The sequence below is a fragment of the Nymphalis io genome, chromosome 1 (genome assembly GCF_905147045.1).
Source record: "Nymphalis io chromosome 1, ilAglIoxx1.1, whole genome shotgun sequence".
Lineage (NCBI taxonomy): Eukaryota > Metazoa > Arthropoda > Insecta > Lepidoptera > Nymphalidae > Nymphalis > Nymphalis io.
Genome location: NC_065888.1, coordinates 2,846,947 through 2,868,497, shown reverse-complemented (window position 1 = coordinate 2,868,497; position 21,551 = coordinate 2,846,947). Strand labels below are relative to the sequence as shown.

General features: G+C 31.7%; 1 protein-coding gene across 1 annotated transcript in view; it reads right to left on the bottom strand.

Annotated features, from left to right (window-relative positions):
• Positions 1–21,551, bottom strand: part of LOC126771975 (lachesin-like) — a 59,080-nt gene that overhangs the window by 11,182 nt on the left and 26,347 nt on the right. Inside the window, exons 2-3 of the mRNA XM_050492178.1 lie at positions 3,873–3,979; positions 1,605–1,790 (exon numbers count right to left, since the gene is read on the bottom strand). Of these exons, the coding sequence (XP_050348135.1) occupies positions 1,605–1,790; positions 3,873–3,979 (293 nt within the window). The remainder of the gene's footprint in view (positions 1–1,604; positions 1,791–3,872; positions 3,980–21,551) is intronic.

Genomic DNA, 21,551 nt, shown 5'->3' with positions numbered 1-21,551 from the left:
TTGAAATGGATGGTTATTGATAGAATTTATGATTAAAGAAGACAAAGAAATGAATTTGGAGTTAAACAAATAAAAACATAGAATTTTATTACTAAAACAAACATATTTTTCTTATAACATACACATACACATATACATGCTATTAACATGTAGCAAAGAAGTACGCGTAACGTATACTTTATGTATACACTTTGTGTGACAAAGGAGTAGAGATTAATAAATAAAAGAAGTGTATTCATATGGATAAGTACTACTAGTCAAACTAGCCTAAAAAATCATCAATTTTATTTTTTAGGATTGCACTAAAATAAGATGGATATTAATAGATTGTGATGTGCCTTGCATAATAAAATAAATAATTATGTCCTCCAGACCGATTTCTTCCACGGCGGCCAATCTCAAGAGACAGCCAACTACGCAGGAGATATTATAGTGCACAAGTGTGTGCGCAAACACAGGTGCACTCTCTAATGCCTAACTCTCAAAATCCGATGGGACGGTAATCCCACACAACCGGAAAGAGTTTAAACGCAAGACCAACGGCTTTAAGTGCTTTCCGAGGCACAGGAGTGTACACACTTCCAACTTCCAGACTCCGGGCTGCTACTGAGAATTTTCTGTTAGAAAAACACAATAACTTTTTATTGGCCCGACCTGGGAATTGAACCCACGACCTCCGGGTCTGCGACCTTACATCAAGCCACTAGACTAGCGAGGCAGTAATATATATGTATTAATTATAAATTAATACATGACGTAAATAATTTACAGACAAAATACAGCAAAAGCACCGATAGCAAGTCGGTGGTAATACAAAAATAATAAATAAAAAGATAAGTTTATATTCTCGATTACAGAAAGATAATACTATCGATTATTAGCTAGATCGATCCACATACCTTTTTTTATAGTATTGGTAGGAGAATGAGCATATGCTCCACCTGAGAGCTAAGTGATCATCAACGCACATAGATATTGGCATTGTAAGAAATGTTAACCATCGCTTACATCACCAATGCGCCACCAACCTTGGGAACTATGATGTTATGTCCCTTGTGCCTATAATAGCACTGGCTCACTCACCTTTCAAACCGGAACGCAACAATACGTACGAAACGGTACGAAAGATCAAATACTGTTGTTTTGCCGCAGAATATCTGATGAGTAGGTGATACCTACCCAGAGAAGCTTGAGAGCCCTACTACCAGTAAAAATGTTAAGAATTATGTGCAACAAGAAAATAACTGGCATCTAGAGATAGATACGAATGAAGGAATGATGTTAAGAAGAAAGATATATAATCGACCCCAAATAAATTAGGTGAGGCTAACAAATTGTATATATTATCAAGATTTTTTTTTCATTTATATTATTTGTCAATGATAGAATAGAACATTATTTCGTTTAAATCAATATGGTAATGAATAATTAAATTACAGAAAATTGTAGCATACATTCTAAATAAAGATATTACAATAAAAAGTAATAAAAATTAAATAAAACACTTTTAAGAATTAAAATATGTGTAATAAACACACATGTCACAGCATTCATATAAAAATATTTAAATTTCGAATAATGTGATAAATAGAATTTTAACTCACTTGACTTTTCATGGGATCTGTGTTTATTTGGCACATGTATTGTCCTCGGTCCTCCTCTTGCACGTTCTTTATGTGCAAGTACCAAGTTGAGTGATCCGAGTGCGAGACTGATACGCGATGGTTGTGCGTGATTACGTGTTCGTGGATCGCCTGTATAGCCTTTGTATCCGCCTTCACCCAGCCCACCTGAATTCAACGTGATTTATTAAAATTAGAAATTAATTTTCTTTTCATCACGTCCTCAATATATTTTCACTTTTATTCTTAATTTTTGAGTTGTTTTGTGATTGCGTTATTATGAATTTTAAATAAATTTATGTTAAAATAATATTTTGTTTTTGAAATATATAAACACTATGATAAAAGTAAAGTATATCCATTATATTTATAAATATAACTTATTATTACATTAATCCTCATCACAGGGTTTATTACTGCTATCGTGTGAGGTCGAAATATAAACTCATTAGATTTAATTCCACCAAGTTCGTTCCCCTTTTTATTATTAAAAATAATGTAGTACAAAAAATTAAGGAAAACTTTTCGTTATTCACATATTAAATATAAATAATTATTAAGTCGATAAGAGCTATCTGGTTGGTATTAAAAACTAATTGTCTTTTGTTTTTATTAATATTCATTTCGGACAAAACATTTAAATAACACTTCGTACAGACAGCTTATATTAATTACACTACTGTTATTTTAAATAGTAGCATTAATAAAATATACAGCGAAAAGCTTTTCACTTTATATTCTTTAAAAAGAACAGCTGGTTTTTGTTAATTGAATTTATTGTAAGATACGGCTTTTATATACGTAACTCAGAGCATCCATGTATTAAAAAAAGACATAAACATCAGATATAATAAAAATATTATATTTTAATTCATTTTGAATTCGTACATCACGGTAGCGATAAATTATTCAATTTTAATTAACACGCTTCGTGCTTTTAATTTAAGTCTAATATGAAAATGTCAGTTTATTTTATATTTATATATTTAATGCTTAATTGAATTCTATTGATATTTTAAGCGCTTGTGTATCATTCTAGCTGTTTGGGCATGGCGACCTTTAGCAATAGAGTAGACGCAAATGCGCAAAATATTTTGAAGTGCATAAATGTTTGCGCAAACATAGCTCATTTCCTATTCTCACACTTTCATAATTCAATAGCATTTTTAAGTGCGGTGACAGAATAGAAGCATCACCAGAGGCTTCACGTGCTTTTCGAGGTACGAAAGATACGGCTTCTTGACAAAAAAGCGAATGAGATTCATAGCCATAACCTAATGGTCTGAAGATATCCACGCTAGCCATCATACATTTTTATTTGTGTATACGGTTGCTTTACATTTAATAAATACTATCACAAGTGTTCTTAGGAGTCTACTTAAATAAAGATTTTTTTTGGAGCAATCATAAGCAAATGGAAAACATAATTATAACGGCTATAGCAGATACACTAAGCAAATGAGCGTTTTATTTTAATATTACGTACGTAATTAATCCATAGAACACATAATTATTTTACAATAATTACGATCTACTTTAAGAGATGAACAAACGTTTCGAATTAATCTTAACTCGTACTTACTGTCTATTAATTAGCAAGTTGTAATTTGATAGAATTTACTATAACTGTATTTGAATTTCAGCGATCCTTGTGAGCCCATAATTTATATGCTATATGTACAAGGTGTCAATAACCAATGCGCTTCACCACATTAGTCAACATAAATGATTAGTGTACAATTTATGTTTGCGGAGATAAGGCATTCATAACTTAGTGTAAATACAAACAACAAGCCTGTATACGAGATCAATAAACTACTTAAATTGCTATTAAAACATAAGGAAGAAAAATTGACACGACGTAAGTCTTCTAAGCAGTATATTAACCTTATGGTATCATTTAAAATGATAATATCATTATGACAGAATTTCGGCCAATCACAAAGAACAGCGCAGAAGATAATGCACATGTGTAAGTGAAATAATACAAATGCATTTGCATCTCATCGTTCCTCATGGTTCTACGTAATAACAATCTAACGCCAACCCAAAATTGAAGAGAAATATATCTCTTCACTCTGGGGTTAATGACTCAGACTGCAAATCAGAATGCAAATGTCAACTTCTTAGGTTGCAACTAGAGGGTAACTATTGGCTACCGTTGTGAACCAGATTTTTTTTATCTACCCCCTAATTAACAATTACCAAGCTACTAGACCACAAGCTGTATGGTATTAACATGGTACTCACTCTGTAATTGCCTAAATTGACGACTATACACTTAAAAGTCGCATCGCGACCGATGGGGACTGTCAGGTTGGTGATTGGCTCCCCAAATTCCGGTACTTCTACACCACCTGCGGACAATATTTCATATAAGAAAATAACACATATGAAAAGCTAGCCGCAAATAAAAAATAGTCACCGACACCGCTACAACATCAAAGATGCTATGGAATCAACGTTGGGTTTTCAATCTTGGCTTAAATCGTCGTCATATATTTATGAGTAATTCTGAATACTTTTATTGTAGTTTGAATTTATGTGGCTTTAGCAAAATATAATATTATATTGAATACAATATCTTATCACAGGTAATGTATATATATTATATTGCATCCTATCGGATTATGCGAGTGACTGACAATTCCCCACTTTCCATAAAGTGCACCTGTATTTGCACATACATTTGTGCACTACAATATGTCCTGCGCAGTCGGTCTTGAGATTGGCCACCGTGACCGAATCAATTCCATATTCTAATTGAAATAATGTTTATATATATGTGAATAGGTAACATACATAATTACAGAAATTTTAAATATTATCCTTAGTAAATACTTAGACTTAGACTTATCTAAAACAGCAATTATATTATATGCGTGCTGGAGATGTAAACGAAGAATCATTATATTCTACACAACTCACAATATTATGACATCCCAAATTAAACACTGAATTTAGTCGTAACACTTGGACTTTATTTTATCTCGCTGGAAAAAACGCTTTTACTCGTTTCTCCCACACGAAGGATATGTGGGACTCACCAGCGCCGTTTGCGCCGAAATTACTAAAAACCAGAGGTACTGCATTGTCACCCCGAGAAACACCTTGGAGAAATAGTACGAAAACATTTCTAAGAGAATTAAAACAAAAACATTTAAAATTAAACATTTTAAGATAATATCACATTGTCGTATTGCCTCTACTGGGGACAAAAAATTACTATACTAGCTTCCGTCCGTGGCTTCGTCCGTGTGTGAAGGGAGTTCAGGTGTTGGGTATGTCCTTCTTTGTACCGTTAAGAACATTTACCCACAAATTCATGATCTGCTGTTGAATTCTTAAGACGTGAGAGCGTAACTAACAAATAAATACATAAACGCACTTTCGAATTTATAATATTATTATTTCATATAGTAAGACCGTAGATTCTTTTTATATTATATACGTAGACTGTAACAAGGACTTCGAAACAGTCATTTAACTATATTAAATTAAACTGAAATTATTTAAACACTCTATTTAATTAACTTCAGGGTATTAGCCTATCTCATACTACGTTTAATTAAACTTGGTATGATTAGGTGAACTGTGATATGGGTGATATTCAAAGTCATTGCCAAAATCTTTATAGAATATAGAAGTCAATCGCCTGTCTATTCATTGTTTTGATTTTTAACCCAGCAGATATGTTCCTACCAGTATGTATATGTTAAAATTCAATTTGAATATATATCAGTCATACTTTATGAATTAAAAGAAACATGTATTTAATGACCGTCGAATGAAGCCAACTTTTGAAAATATTACCGTTAAGGTAGCGTTCGAAAGAAACGCATTCGCTCGACCGTTTTTTTGCTCCTAAAACCTTATATTTGTCTCCTAAAACCCTTTTATTGTTTTATTGTTGAATAGCTTCGAGTTCAATCGACTGTATGATGACTGATAGGCACGTTCGCCTAACGACTCTGTGATTGTAACTTATGATTAACACAATATTAATTATAATATGGCTCTAGCATTATTTCACTGGTTTCGTATTTAATGTATATTTTTATAATATAGGTAGGTGGAGAAAATGGGCCACCTGGACATTGACATTGTAAGAAATATTCACCATACTTTACATCGCCAATGTGCCATCAACCTTGGGAACTAAGATGTTATGTTTCTCGTGCCTGTAGTTACACCGGTTATCGCAGCCTTCAAACCGATAGCAATATTAAGTACTGCTGCCTTGCGGTAGAATATTTGATGTGTCGGTTAGATAGCCCAGACGAGCCCAAAGCCCTACAAAAAATATCTCCTACTCTTAAAGTTAAGAAAACTATAATATAAAAATAACGTGATAATTGAACGATGATCATTTAAACTGTTTATTTTTGGAAATATGTGCATCATTTATAATAAAATAAAAAGTAACATTATAAAAGTAAATAAAATAAATAAAAAGTAATATTTTTTAATTGTTTTTATTAATTACTTTCACACAGATTTGTGCGTCTGTGCCATTGGTTTCATGTATTTTAATGCAAATAATTATGGCCCCGTATTTTATTTAAAAAAAAGATTAAAACAATACATAACTACTATTTTATATCTTATTAAATATTTGAAAAACTATATAAGCGACGTCTAATTCAAATGATGTTCGTACGAACTCATATTAATTGTTTATAGTATTCCATATACAGTTATCAAAGTATACGCAGAACAACACTTTAAATGAGTTTGTGAAAACAATAGTACGATTCGCGTCTTAAGACTGATGAAACAGGAAAGGAATCGCAAGTTTGCGGTTCGTGTGCTCGCTTATCTGCGACGTCGTCGCGAAGTTGCGAGCTTGTTTCTGTTGCACGTTTGATACTGTCAGATGCAATTGCACTTCAGCAAAGACCGCGAAACCAAACTCACAGCTCAAGTTTCATGGATTGATACTAAGTTTATTGATCGGGTTTATCTAAAGACCACAATATAAATGGTTAATATTGTACATGACGTCACAGTCAATATCGCCTTATTGTTACTACGATATATGCTGTATAATGCACTTACTGGAACGAAGGTCTTTACGCGGCTTACAGTAGAGTGAACTGGCAGAAATTATTACGTAACAAAAAAGCGTTATGAGGGCCATAAGCGACCTTTCCTATATTTATTATTATTAAAACTTATATTCTATGTACACCATAACCGAAAAAATAACGTGCGAGACGAGTGGCTTTAAACCGTACCGTAACCGTACAATTAGGAAGTTTAGCATACTGCTAAGTTACAGTCTTGAATATTAAAAAAAAACGGAACAGGAAGTTTTAAGCAATATAACAAAATTTTCTATCGGTATTCTATTTCCTTGGTATTACACGTCCGAATAACGTCGACACTCGACGTATAACGACATCTATGGCAGGGACATAACATTACAGAATGGTCTCGTTGAAGGCAGTAAAAACTGTCGTTATGCAACAACGGCGTCCACAATATCGTCACAGGCTGGGGCGCAGTAAAATGTTTACAAAATATCTTACTCTTATTTAGGTCGCTGTGCTGGATATTGTTTTAGTATTACAACTTTGGGGGAAATCTTGAACTGGCATAACTTATACGAATTTCTGTACTTTATGTTTAAGTTCAAACATGTGAATAAATAAGTGAGTAAATAAGCTTTAATTTAATCGATTTGGTCTAAACTAATACAAATATGAAGTCCATCGTTGTAATGAGGTTATGTACAGACATTTTTATTAATATATTCTAGAATTAAAATTAAAATAAAAAACAAAATAGGCATTAAAATTTATAGAAAAAACTATATGAGGTTTTATTTATTCCTAATTTTTATTTCTTTATACGAAAATCAGGTAGAACTGTAGATTTATACTGTAAGAACGAATTTATAGCTCACCGCGGAACTCTATCGCATAATTATATTAAAGTCATAAGCGACATTGAGTCAAATAAAAATTATGACATTTAAAGTAAACACGCATAAGAAAAGTAACACAATTAACATCCCGCGTTTTCAACATCACGGGAGACGAAGTGACTTCCTAAAGCTTAAAGGACATACTATTTTAATATGAGTTAGTGCTCATTATATATGTTTTACTATACATTTATTGAAATATATTTGAATATAACAACTTTAATAGCACCTATGATAAAAAAATAAGCTGAAACAAATACATAATATTTAATATATTAACACGTCTGGCGTGTATATATTAAAGTAAAAACGGTAAAGATTTCTCACTGAAACAGATGGCGAGCAACAGCTTGCAGCTTAGTGTTAAATAACGTGCTATTTTCCAACAATAAGAAGTGTTCCTACATTGTTTTGCAGTTTACAACGGCCTTGTGATACATGTGAAAACATCCTTATAATGTTGCAACACTGCAGTAATTTTAGTTCAACCTACACAACTGTTTTTACCCCTTGCAGTGAATTGTAGCCGCCGGGAATACACCAGGAGGCACAACACAATATCATTCATAACATTTCTTTACATGTGTATTTTATTCATAACTGCATTTCTACTGAGCTTAATTAATAAAAAAGTGAAGAAATATATGCAATTACAAAATAATTAAAAAATTAGTACAGTAATAGCCTGCGAATGTCCCACTGCTGGGCTAAGGCCTCCTCTCCCTTTTTGAGGAGAGAGTTTGGAGCTTATTTCACCACGTTGCTCCAATGCGGGTTGATGGAATACACATGTGGTAGAATTTCAGTGAAATTAGACACATGCAGGTTTCCTCACGATGTCTTCCTTCACCGTCAAACTCGACATGAATTATAATCACAAATTAAGCACATGAAAATCAGCGGTGCTTGCCCGGGTTTGAACCCACGATCATCGGGTAAGATTCACGCGTTCTCATCACTAGGCCATCTCGACTTCAAAAAACAATTAGTTTTGATCCTAATTAGAGAAACCGATAAAAAATAAGCGTTTTTTGTCACATTTTATAATAGCTTACAAGTTTCAATATAAGAAAGAAATAGCGAAAAAGAAAGAGGCGATCTATTCATTCCCAAGGTGTGTAATCATGTATGACTGCCTCGTTGGTCTAGTGTTCGCGGACCCGAAGGTCCTGGGTTCAATTCCCAGGTCGGGCCACTAAAAAGTTATTGGGTTTTTCTGTCAGAAAATTTTCAGTAGCAGCCCGGAGTCTGGAAGTTGGAAGTGTTTTTACTCCCGTGCCTCGGAAAGCACGTAAGTTGGTCCTGCGCCTGAACTCTTTCCGGTCGTGTCGGATTGCCGTCCCATCGGATTATGAGAGTTAGGGAATAGAGAGTGCACCTGTGCTTGCGCACACACTTGTGCACTATAATATCTCCTGCGCAGTTGGCTAATCTCTCTTGAGATTGGCCGCCGTGGCCGAAATCGGTCTGGAGGACGTTATTATTATTATTAATCATGTATGAATTTGCTTATTCCATAACAACGTTTTGCACACGAATATTCCTTTATATGTATTTCAATTAACCAACAGAGGTAGTTTGAACGCTTTCTGAGAACCTGTTGTAATCTCACAAAACAATAACTACAATGAAGTCGAGTATCAATCAATGTTGTTGTAGCAGTATTATGTTACTGGTACTACAAATTATTGCAATTTACAATAAAAGGTATTATTATTATTGAGCCGGTTGGCGTGGTTGGTGGATGCTTGCCTTTCACGCCGAAGGTTGTGGATTCGATTCCCACCCACTACAGATATTTGTGTGCATGCACATGTCTGTTTGTCCTAAATCTGGGTGTAATTATCTATATAAGTATGTATTTACAAAAGAAAAATAGTATATGTAGTATATCAGTTGTCTGGCCATAATACAAGCTACAATTTTTTTCGTTCAATTACAATATCAATTCATTGATCGGTAAACATCTCTTTAATTAGTAGACGCAATAAGACAGGCATTTAAAAACGTAATATCAATCTATACGCGATTTAAGTCCAACAACATAAATATATTACTTGAATCAGAGAAAAGATTCGTAAGAAATTTTCTCTCATTCAATTAATTAACGAGTATGTAACATTATACAATACGTATCTATAAGTACAATATAATATAATTTTAATATAAGTAAATATTGCAAGGTATGTATTTAAATAAAATTTCAATCGAAATGTACATGCTCTACATGTGTTACAGTTATGTGAGCGTGTGTGTGTAATTTCTAAATTTTGAAATTACACACACACGGTATGAAATTTCAAAATTTAGCATAAAAGTGAATCACTTATCGTATTCACCCGCTTCACTGATTCAATATTCTTAATATTGTTAAAATCTCAATATACATTTTAGAACCGATTAGAACGAGTTAAACGAATTTTAATTTTATAAAACACGAGCTCGAACCGTTCTTTGTAACGTAAGGTCTTGACACAGTTTCGCACTTTTGTTCCTTGATTTAATTTCTTTGTCTTTCGGTGATATTTTATTTTCAAATTACTTTTTTTTAACGAGACATGTACGTTTAAGTTGATTAGCATTTTAATACCTATAAATAAGATATAGTTGATTTTTGATCGTCGAATTAAAATACACTTCATATGAGATATATATCAATTCGTATGAAAACGTCCGAGTAAATAATCATGTCGGTATATCTATTAACTTAATGTTTTTAATACATTTACCCTCTATGTGATAACTTCCAAACGAACGTATAAAGTCTTATTTTCATTATCATAATTAAAAAAGACTCTTACTTCATACCATCAGAGTACCCGATGTTTATCACAATTTTACGTCCAAATTTTCAACCTCGCAATTTCAACGTTGATACGTTCATAAATTCAATGAAATTACCCATCTTTCTGCGCTTCAAAGAGGCCATATATTCGCCGGAGACAGCGCCTTGCGATGTCGACCATCAAGCGAATGATAAATCAGTAAGGCTGGTAATATAAAGTAAAAATCTTGCGCTCATGAAATTCGAAATTTAAATATTTAAATTTTAATGGAGAATTAATAATTATGTTGATAGTCGATACATTGATACCAGAATCAATAGTACAAACACAGTGACTGCTCACTTGTTTCAACTAATTCGATTTTTTTCATCACATTTTCTATCTCATTCATACGGACCAGACAATTTTAAATTAAATGGAACACCGTATGCATTTCTAATTCACTCACACATACAGTGTAATATTAGAATTGTAAACATTGGACTGGCGTTTTTGTCTTCAAATTTATGCACTCGGTGATTACGCATTTGTTTCATATGTATAGAGAGTGATAAATAATTTGATGTAAGATATTGCATTCATTTTTAAATTTGAACATTTTCCCATAGGATTTTAGGAAATTGTAATAATATTTTCATTTTCCGTTTTTCCCTTGATACCATATCAATGTGACTAAATTATGTTTTTTTTACGAGAATCGCTAAACTTAAGTATAACAGGTGATATCTTTTGTACGTGTAACACAATTTTATAATATTACACCAATTTTAATTTTACACCAATTTCATAGGCACAAATAAATTATTAATTATCCTGCATAAAATTCCACGAAAACAAACTCCACGTTTAATTATTGTCTTTATAGTCTTTCATAAAGTAACAATCGATCATTATCAATGTTTTTTTTAACATTAAATTTGAATTTACTTCCAGGCGAAGTTTTTTTTTTATAGAATAGGAAGGCGGACGAGTATATGGGCCACCTGATGGTAAGTGGTCACCAACGCCTATAGACATTGGCATTGTAAGAAATGTTAATCATCGCTTACATCACCAATGCACCACCAACCTTGGGAACAAAGATGTTATGTCCCTTGTGCCTGTAATTACACTGGCTCGCTGTAAAAAAAAATAATAACTACTTACTATATTGTTTCATACGGTATAGCTCTACAGGATTTGACTAAAAGTGAATCGATTTATTTTTAAATAACAATATAATTCCAACACTTAAGGTCTTTAGCTTTCGTAGAAATTATTTTTTGTAGCTACATGCTGTCAATATATCATACCAGTGGTTAGAATACGTATTTTTTGACCGAATATTGTTTGATTAAAAAGCAGTTTATATCGACATTTAACGGGATTAAACATACAAATACGGATAAAGCATTGAGTTTTCATGTACTCGTAATTGAAGGAAAACATGCCGTCGGATGATATTCTATCAACGACATTATACACAAACCAGCTTTACCGCCGCGGAATACAATTTCCAAATACTACGAGGCCTTTTTCGAGTTATATTAACTTTATTTCTTCAAAGGGAACTTAACGTATCCGATATTTAAGATTTCTTTCAAATTCGATAAAAAAACGGAGCTTAATCAACTAAAAAACGTAATTGAGGAAAATCAATATGATCTCAGTGAAAGTTTATATTGGTCCCTATTCGGACAACGAGATGAGAGGGAAGCATTTTGCTATTTCAAGGCAATCTTTTGACATCCGGTCGAAGCACCATCCAGGCAATTAAGTACGGGAAGTTTACTAATGGTGTACACAGTAAATGTAATTTTCAAGTCTCAAGCGGCAAAACCCATAGCGTTGGTCATTACTTTTAATGACTCATTATGATATATTAATTATTAAGTTTAGGAACTTTAATGGTTTAAGACAGAAGTGGGATATATTTGCGTACTAAGTTTATAACTTCAATCGTTTTAACATGTAATAATGAAATCATTTCTACATATATTATATAATATAATGTTTTATATTAATTTGAACGTTTTATTGAATATTTTTGTATCTTTTTGTTAATAATTTTATTTAAAATAAGAAGTGAAATAAACCACTGGATAATTACCTGAAGGTAAGTAGCCCCCACCATAAGGAGTTGAAGAAGTAAGAAATATTAAATAGTCCTTATAACCCAAAGCGTCAACAAATATAAGAATTAATATTTCAGAAGCGTTATGACTATAATAACACCGTCTCACCCACCATTTAACCAGAATACAGTAATGAAATATTGATAATATTTAGTCGTAGAATAAATTTTGAGTGGTTTACGAGTTCGGAAAAAACCTGAACGCCAATTAAACTTGCTAATAATACCACCACTGAAATAGATAACTGTTCTTAAATTTTGAAAATGACCGGCTAAGTTAGCATGCACTTTAAGACTCTTATTCCATTACTTGTAGAATATTAACAATAACATTATTACAATGATACCATTATTACTTTCGTTGAGAAATAAAAAGCTTCTCAATGTAATTATATCTGTTAACGTAATGTATGTCTGTAAAAACATAAAAGCTATTTCTAGAAATTGTGATGTACATCCTGTTAATAACAGAAAAAATAATAAGCTAGTATGAACACATGGTTGATAATTCGTTTGTGGATTTCGTATACATTTTTAATAGAGTACCTATCCCAGATAACGTTCAGAAATGCTTAAGTGTATAATTAAAATAAAAAATAAAGAACGTTTGATTTGTTATAGTACATAAAGAATTAATTTTTAGATGAAAATATACCTTGGGAAATAAATGCTCGTCTCTGGATCGTTTTAAATAAAAATAAAATATATTAATTATTGAAAAAAGGATAATATGAGAATAGTATAAGCGGCAAGCGATAGTAGATTGACAATCATTAAGTAAAGTTAATGCTTATATTGAATAAATATTATAGCCTTTATTAAAAATGAAATAAAGTTCTATATAAACTCACATCGTTGAACATAAAAAACCGTAAACCAAATCATTGGTATATTTATTGGTACATAATTTGAAGTTCAATTCCTTCCGCTCCAAAACACAGGAAACTTCGCTAAGTTTATTCAAACCAAACAAGGTGTGCTCGTGTGAAATCTCATTTACGAAAATCCGCAGAAAAGTTAGAGGAGGCGGCGGCAGGATACATTAGGTAAACAGGTGATGTCGAATGGTATGTTCCAACCTTCACCCGTAATAAACTGTCGGGACGAACTCTCCAATCTTCTTTTATTTCAATTTCCTTACCTTGTTTCCAAAGTTTGTTTGTTGTTTTACTCTTTGATAAAATTGAAATACTAAAAAGACATTTCATAACAAAAATAATAGTAATAATTCATTATATATATAAGTATATATTTACAAACGTAAATTAAGTACCCGGTTTAAGAAATAGCTTTCAACAATTTTTACATGTTTTTTTGTAGTAAAAAGTTGAAGTAACGTGTTGTTTCAGTCGCACTTCTGCGTAAAGGTCTTCTCTCCCGTGGAGTAGGAAGACCACGTGTTCTAACCACTATGCCATCTCAGCTCACCTGTTTATTCAACTTTAAACCAGTTCCACCAAAACGATTGACCTGAAATTTGGTATTGGTGATAATATAAAATAGGACATGGATTCAATAATAACAATCATATTAAAACTTATCGAAACATATAACTAAGATATTGAAATGCTTTGTCGATGATTTTATCTTTGCTGTCGAAATAAAATGTAATTTGCTTAAAATTTAATATAATTTTTTTTTGTTTTATTATTCCTTGACTATCCTGAATTTTACGGCGTACAATTTTCATTAAGGTATTTCGAATAATTTTTCATAAGAAATAATGGTAGCGTCGTTTTTACTCCATTAATTTTCGCCATGATTGTATTTTTTTACTTATTTTCAACCTAAATTATGATAATATACTAATGTTACTCGTATAAAATCTTTATATAATAATAATTTAGAATTCAAAATCAGATTAGTTCACAATACTAATGTTATAAATACAAAGGTAACTCTATATGTCTGTCTGAATCGCTATCTGTTACACTTTATCTGATAAACCACTGAACCAATTTTCGTGGAATTTGGTATGAAGCGAACTTGAACCCCAAAGAAACCTTATAACTAACAAAATCATAGGCAAAATCATAAATTAAAAATATCTTCTACAGTAAGCGATTAAAATACGATCATTTTTATTGATTTGATTTCGACTAATTATTTTAAATATCTATCAAAAAAACACATTATATTTCCAGTGGTATAAATATAATCTTATACATATTAGCAAAACTTGGAAAACAGTCTGTGTATTAAAATATAATTACGATCGGTTTAAGTATTCAAGACGAATTGCTGAAGAGCTTGAAAGTATTTTCCTCGTAATAATCACATGTGCCTACTGTCATTGATATCTGACAATCAGCATCGAAGTCTATTAACATGCGTTTCTATTAACATTTATATATGTTAGTAAAAAAAAGGAACGAATTGTTAGTAAGAATATTTTCACTAAGTAGGTATTTAAAATTTTGTAACAAACATAAAAAATATATATTTATAAAGAAAACCAAAAGCAGTTGTTTTAATACACTGCTTAAAGTAAATTATATTATGAGGAGAAGTGCGATTCTTCGTCACGCGATCTCTAATGGCGTAATAAAGTTAGCAGAAAGAAAACTTTGTGCTACGGGTTGCTATTTTGCGTTTTATTAACGCGTCCAGGATAGTAGGTCTCTCCTTGCTTTTAAATCTTATAAAATTGTATAACATCGTTTTTTTTATCTTAATAAACGCGTCCATAATTTGATTGGGATGAAAATTTGCAATTGTTAAATATATACATACATATATAGCAACGCATACACGGCAATTATATATATATATATATATATATATATATATATATATATATATAAATATATATATATATATATATAGAATACATAAAGTAATTTACTGCACTATGTTAACTAATAATTACAATTATGTGAATTTTTTATACTTTTACAGTTTTCGTGAAACGAAAACAATGCCTAAGTTAAATATTAACATCATAATACTACAGTATCTGACTTAATAAGTAAGTTATTGGTTAATTTATTTATATTTATATAAATTGGCTAAATAATATTATAATTAAAATAATATTTGTATACTCAGAGAACTCATTGATTTAAAGATTAGTTGGTCCAATTTTGGATAATTTTATAAGTTGTAGTGTTTGTATATTTGCCTGCTTTGTTGTTTGCAAATCTGCATTTATACAAGAAAAATAAGCTAATTTACATTAGATTTGGTATTTATTGCATACAATGAAGTGGAGTTTTGAAGGACAAACCATGAAAACATAATTTGGGAACATTACCTGCATGTATCACCATCATCTTCATGAGGTGATGAGACCTCTGCTCAACAGTGAGATATTTACAGGCCGTTACTCTTAAAAGAAAAAGAGATTTTTTCAGTTGCAAACTTGTTACTTACTTACTGGCTCTCCTTGTATTTATTATTTATTTCAAGCGAACATTTCTGTAAAAACGGTGCAGATCTTGCTTAGCTGGTCGTATTCTGAAATCTGTTTGTGCTAAAGTCGTCACGTGCAGCCGCTGATGAGCCGTAGACGTGATATCACTCACTCGTACGTGACCCAAGTTTTATTTCAAATTTAGCGCCTAAACTTTAATGCGGGCTTAAAAACACTCATAGTCTTAATGTTTCTTGCTCCACTTCCCTTTGACACTCATTGTTACTAAAATGCCGTCCTGTAATAAGTTTTATGACTACCCCGTTTTAGTTTTCTTAATTTAGGTGTAGCTATATAATTATGAAAATTTGAAAAATGGGAAAAGTTTTGTCATGCCATAGCCAGCGTTGGACTACATTTTTAATAAAGGTTGAATTTTTTTCGGGTCTTTTATCTCAATGTCCGAGTGGAAACATGGAAGTGTCTTTAATGATCCTCAGGGTAGTTATTAATAGGTCAAATTAATCTTTTCAAAAAGAATATTCTTTTGTAGCGTTGTATTTTTTAACTTTCATTAAATTTCAGCTATAGTTTAAGATAATATTTTAATTAGTTACTTAGCCTGTTTTAAATATAATCGTTACTTTGAAAGTGATTTATTTATAACAATCCCAGTAATCCAGTAACAGCCTGTTAATGTCCCACTGCTGGGCTAAGGCATCCTCTCCCTTTTTATAACAATCAATTTAATTTAAATAAAGTTAAAAATACAAAATCTAAATTAAAATAGAAGTACATGTGTGTTTGTGTGTGTGTGTGTTGTGACTGTGTTTTTTTTTTAATTAAACTTTTATAAGCGATTTTTAAGATTAGAAAGTAGATTAGAAGCTACCACTGGCTTGGACATAGAAGTACCGCCTTTAAACTCAATAGTTACTCTTTTTCATCAATCATATTACATGAAAATTTGAAAACAATAAAAAATATACATCATTCCTTTAAATATTTCTTCTGATATTAAATAAATAAAAAAATATATACTTAAACATAAATATCACAAAAAAAATCTTAAAGAGACATACAATCAACGGTTTGATTATAAAGGAAACGTAATAGAGCCCTTACGACGACCCTAAGAACTGATATAGAGTCTGAAAAGTTGACCCTTTTCCACAGATTTAGGACCGGAGTTTAATATAAATAAGCAGCTTCGAAAATGAGTAAAGTTTCAATAATCGGATATTAGTTTACTTTAAAAGATATTTGGTGGATGTAACAACGACTGAGGACCTTAATAGTTAAGTACAATTTGTTTTTAGGTCTTTTAAGAAGGTTCACGAGCAAGTGATTTGATATACATAAGTGATCATATTACTTAGTGGTAGGACTTAATTAAGCCTGTCTGGTCTAATGACTCCTAACTTATTCTAATGCTAAACGTACCTCGGAAAGCTTGTAAAGCCCTTGGTCCTGCGTCTAAGCTGTCCGATTTGATTTCAGAGTGAAAGAATAGTAGTATTCCCCGTTGAATGATCGCCGTCTTATATTTATTATTTAATAATAAATATAAGACAAAAAACTGGACAAAAATATATTTTTTGTAATACAATATCGTTAAATGATAATACAATTAAAGTAAATAACGCCTATGAAAGATTACTTGGTAGAAAAGCTTTGTGCAAGCCCTTTTTGGTAGGTAGCACACACTCATCATATATTCTCCCGGCAACAGCAATATTCAGTATTGTTGTATCCCGATTGGAAGTCAGAGTGAGCCAGTGTACAGGCACAACAGACATAACATCCTCGATCTCGACGAAAGGAATATTTTTTATGAAGGAAATATCTATGGTGGTAGGCAACTAACCATCAGGGAGCCCATTTGACGGTCCACCAACCCATATTACAAACAAAATGATATGCCATAAATTGAAAGACCGTCATAAATATGAAATATTATGTTTTCACTTTTTATGTTTACAACATAAGATTTTTATACAAAATGCTGACAGCTAATAAAAATTGCTGTTAAAACGTTTAAAGCTACGATGTTGGGATAAAAACGTTTAGAGGCTTAATCGATTCCGAATGATTTCCAAAGACAATCAATCATTCCACAGCTCATGCAAACGACATATTGTTTACTTAGCAAAAAGCACAGCACAAGCTGTGCAACAACCACATTAATAATTTATCAGGCACATGACGTCTGTTTGCTAATAAAGCGTAAATTTGCGATGGAAATATTAATAAAAGCAGCTTGCACCCGGAACTCGCTACGGAACCGCGCCGCCACCCCACCCGATGACAAATGACCAGTTGCTAATTTCATTTAGTTTTCATTTAAATTAAACAAGCAAATCAACAAACATTGTCTAGCAAAAATTGTATTCGCATTTCACAATTGTGGTTTATAAACGTTTTTAATAATGGAAAATTGGAACGATTATATAATTTATCATTTAAACAAACAGATAATGTTACATAATAATTTAGTATTTATGTTTGTATAGTTACTCTTATAAAATAAATAAAGATTATTTGCATTAAACTATTATCGTTCCTAAATCTATTTAGAAAATATATTTCATAATTCTTCTTATATGTGTGCTGTGTGTATGTTGGTAACATATAAATATTCCAACTATGATAATACGAAGAATATTTTATGTATACAAGCACTATTGAATGCTCATATTAATTATAATAATTATAACACTTAAACAATATAACACTTAAATAGCAGTACTTGGTATTGTTATTGTAATTACAGGCACAAGGGACATAACATCTTAGTTCCCAAGGTTGGTGGCACATTGGCTACGTAAGCGATGGTTAACATTTCTTACAATGGCAATATCTATGGGCGTTGGTGACCACTTACATCAGGTGGCCCATATGCTCGTCCGCCTACCTTTACTATAAAAAATATGTTTTTAATTCTTTTACCATGCTTATAATATTTAATAGTAATATTGATTCAAATAAACCACATGGAATGGTTGTAAGCATGCTAGCAACATACATCTTTATATCGCAATGCCGATTGATTACCTCTGCGAAAAATGAACCAGCCATGTCACCAGTGGCGGCAACACGAAGAAATTTTCTAATTTAATTACAAAACAGCACATATATATACTTTTATAATAAGCGACGATTTCAAATAATAAATAATAAAAAATATATAATTATTTAAGCTTCTTTTATGATTTCATACCATATAGATATATTTTCAAATCATATCAAATCTCTATCATCGTAAGCAAATCCCTTCTGAATTTGATTTGTCATACTTAATGAAAGATATTCAATTCTTTCGATTCTCCTCAGGATTTGGTCATCTTCTATTATGAAGATTAGCTTTTGTACGGCTTCGTCATAATATATTGCTTGTTATATCATATAGATGATACAATTACAAATGAACAGGACAAAGGTAACATTTTTTTTGTTCAATTAAGGAATGATGGTAACAAATCTATGATTCGGTATTAATAATAATAAATTAGTATATTTAACTTTATTGCAGTGTGTTCAACACTGACTTTTGACTTTTTCGTATTAAGCCGTGTTCACGCAAGTCGAATTTAGTAGATTGAGCTAAATCTAAACCGATTTAAATCATCTACACAGACCTACAAGCGATTTGAAGAAACGAAGAATTATTCTATAATAGTGTGTTAACAGCTTGTAAAAGTCCCACTGCTTGGGTATGGTCTCCTCTCACCTTGAAGAGAAGGTTTGGAGCTTTTTCCAACACATTGATCCAATGCGGGTTGATGGGTATGTGTGGCAGAATTTTATCCGACCCATCCTTGCGCAGATCGGATGTGAATTATAAAACACAAATTAAGAAAAAGAAAACTCAGTTATGCTTGCCCGGGCTTGAACCCGTAATATTTGATTTAATATTGACTCACCTATTCTAGCCACTGGGCCAACCTAGCTGTGAAAATAATAAAGTAATTACTATAAAGCACTAGGTGATAGGGCTTTGCGCAAACAGTTATCAGATATTCCGCCGCTAAACAGCAATAAGCAACTTAGCATTGTTGCGTACCGGCTTCAAAGGTGAGTGAGCCAGTGTAACTACAGGCACAAGGGGACATAACATCTTCATCAAAGGTACAGTTAATATTTCTTATATCACCAATGTGGGCGGTGGTGATCATTTAACATTAGGTGGCCCATTTGTACGTGTGCCTACCTATAACATAAAAAAATTAGAATGTTCAACTAAAATATAATCACACTACATACGGAAAATATGAACATCAAACAACATAAAATAAATATATACAATTATTATTACGAACCGTTTTTCTTTGAGGGTTAATATTAATATAATAACAATTGAGATTTTTGCCGTGCTATTGCGACTGTGCAAATAAAACTATGCGCAGCTTCGCACATTTATGCGTTTTCTCTATTATATTCGGGGCTAAAACAAAAATGCGTCAAACATAACTTAAAAAAATTATCTTTGCGTTCACCGATTAAAACAATCTATGTATCTACAAAAAATATCATTAAGTAAATGGTATAAGGGATTACATTTTCTTTGATTTAAGTAACAATGCACAAAACTAAAATGGAAACATTGTAAGGAATCTTAGCAAACTTGAAGACAATTTAACACCTAAATAATAAAAAACATGCACAATACGAGTGTAGTTGCCTTTTGAGTGACAGTAATAAAAACGTACAAAATGGGAGTAGTCGAGAGCCACAATGACGAAACTAGACACGGTGTCAAGCACAGAAAATTATGTCCATTCATCCAGAGCGGAGGATTAAGCGAAACGGGGTCGCATCTTCAGTCTGACTTACGACCCCCGGGGCCCGACGACAGACAAGTTTAAGCATCTCATTCAGAATATAATACACACTCGTTAATTTAATTGAATATAAAAAGAAAAACATGTATAAATATAGTAAACGTAGACACAATTAAACATAGTTCCTTTTATAAACAAATGTGTTTTCGTTTAATGTAATATAATAATAATACCAAAATTAAATATTCACTAAATTTCCAATAATAATAATTGAAATATCTATCATTGTGAAACCACACAAATAATGTTACTTTCTGAATACCATTGGTCGGTTGTGGTTAATTTGAACGATGATATTGGAAAACCCGTAATTACAAATGACCTTTGTAAGCAAAACAAATATAAATTAATATCAACATTCGATCCACATAAATTTCTTTGTAAACTTTGATGACAATATAAAATGCATGAAATATTTAATAAAAAAACAGTGACAACGAATAGATATGAAAACGCCAAAGTTTTCAAAAAAGTTGATCCGCATTAACACGGATTTTTCGAAAAAGAGCTTCGAATAACGGATACTGAAGTAAGAAGGATCTGGATAATGTCCTCTGGCACTAATTAAAACTTTGGAAAGAACGAGAAAAAGGGTTGAGAAATATGGCGTTCGACGGATAGTAATGGCGCTGCGGGCTTACTTAATTTCCTTGGTTTTTCTTTTCGTGGATAAGAATTGGAATATTAAAACATTAGGGGCAATTAAAGGTCCAATCATTAATTTTACGATAATCTAAACATAATATTTAATAACAAGCTTAATGCAATTATTGATTGATTTTTACAACACAAGATAATATTATAAGAAAGATCGGAATAAGAATTTAAATATGGTATCCGTTTCAATATTTATCACGTAAATTCACAGATAATGAAATAAATATATTTTTAAATTTAAAAAAGAATAG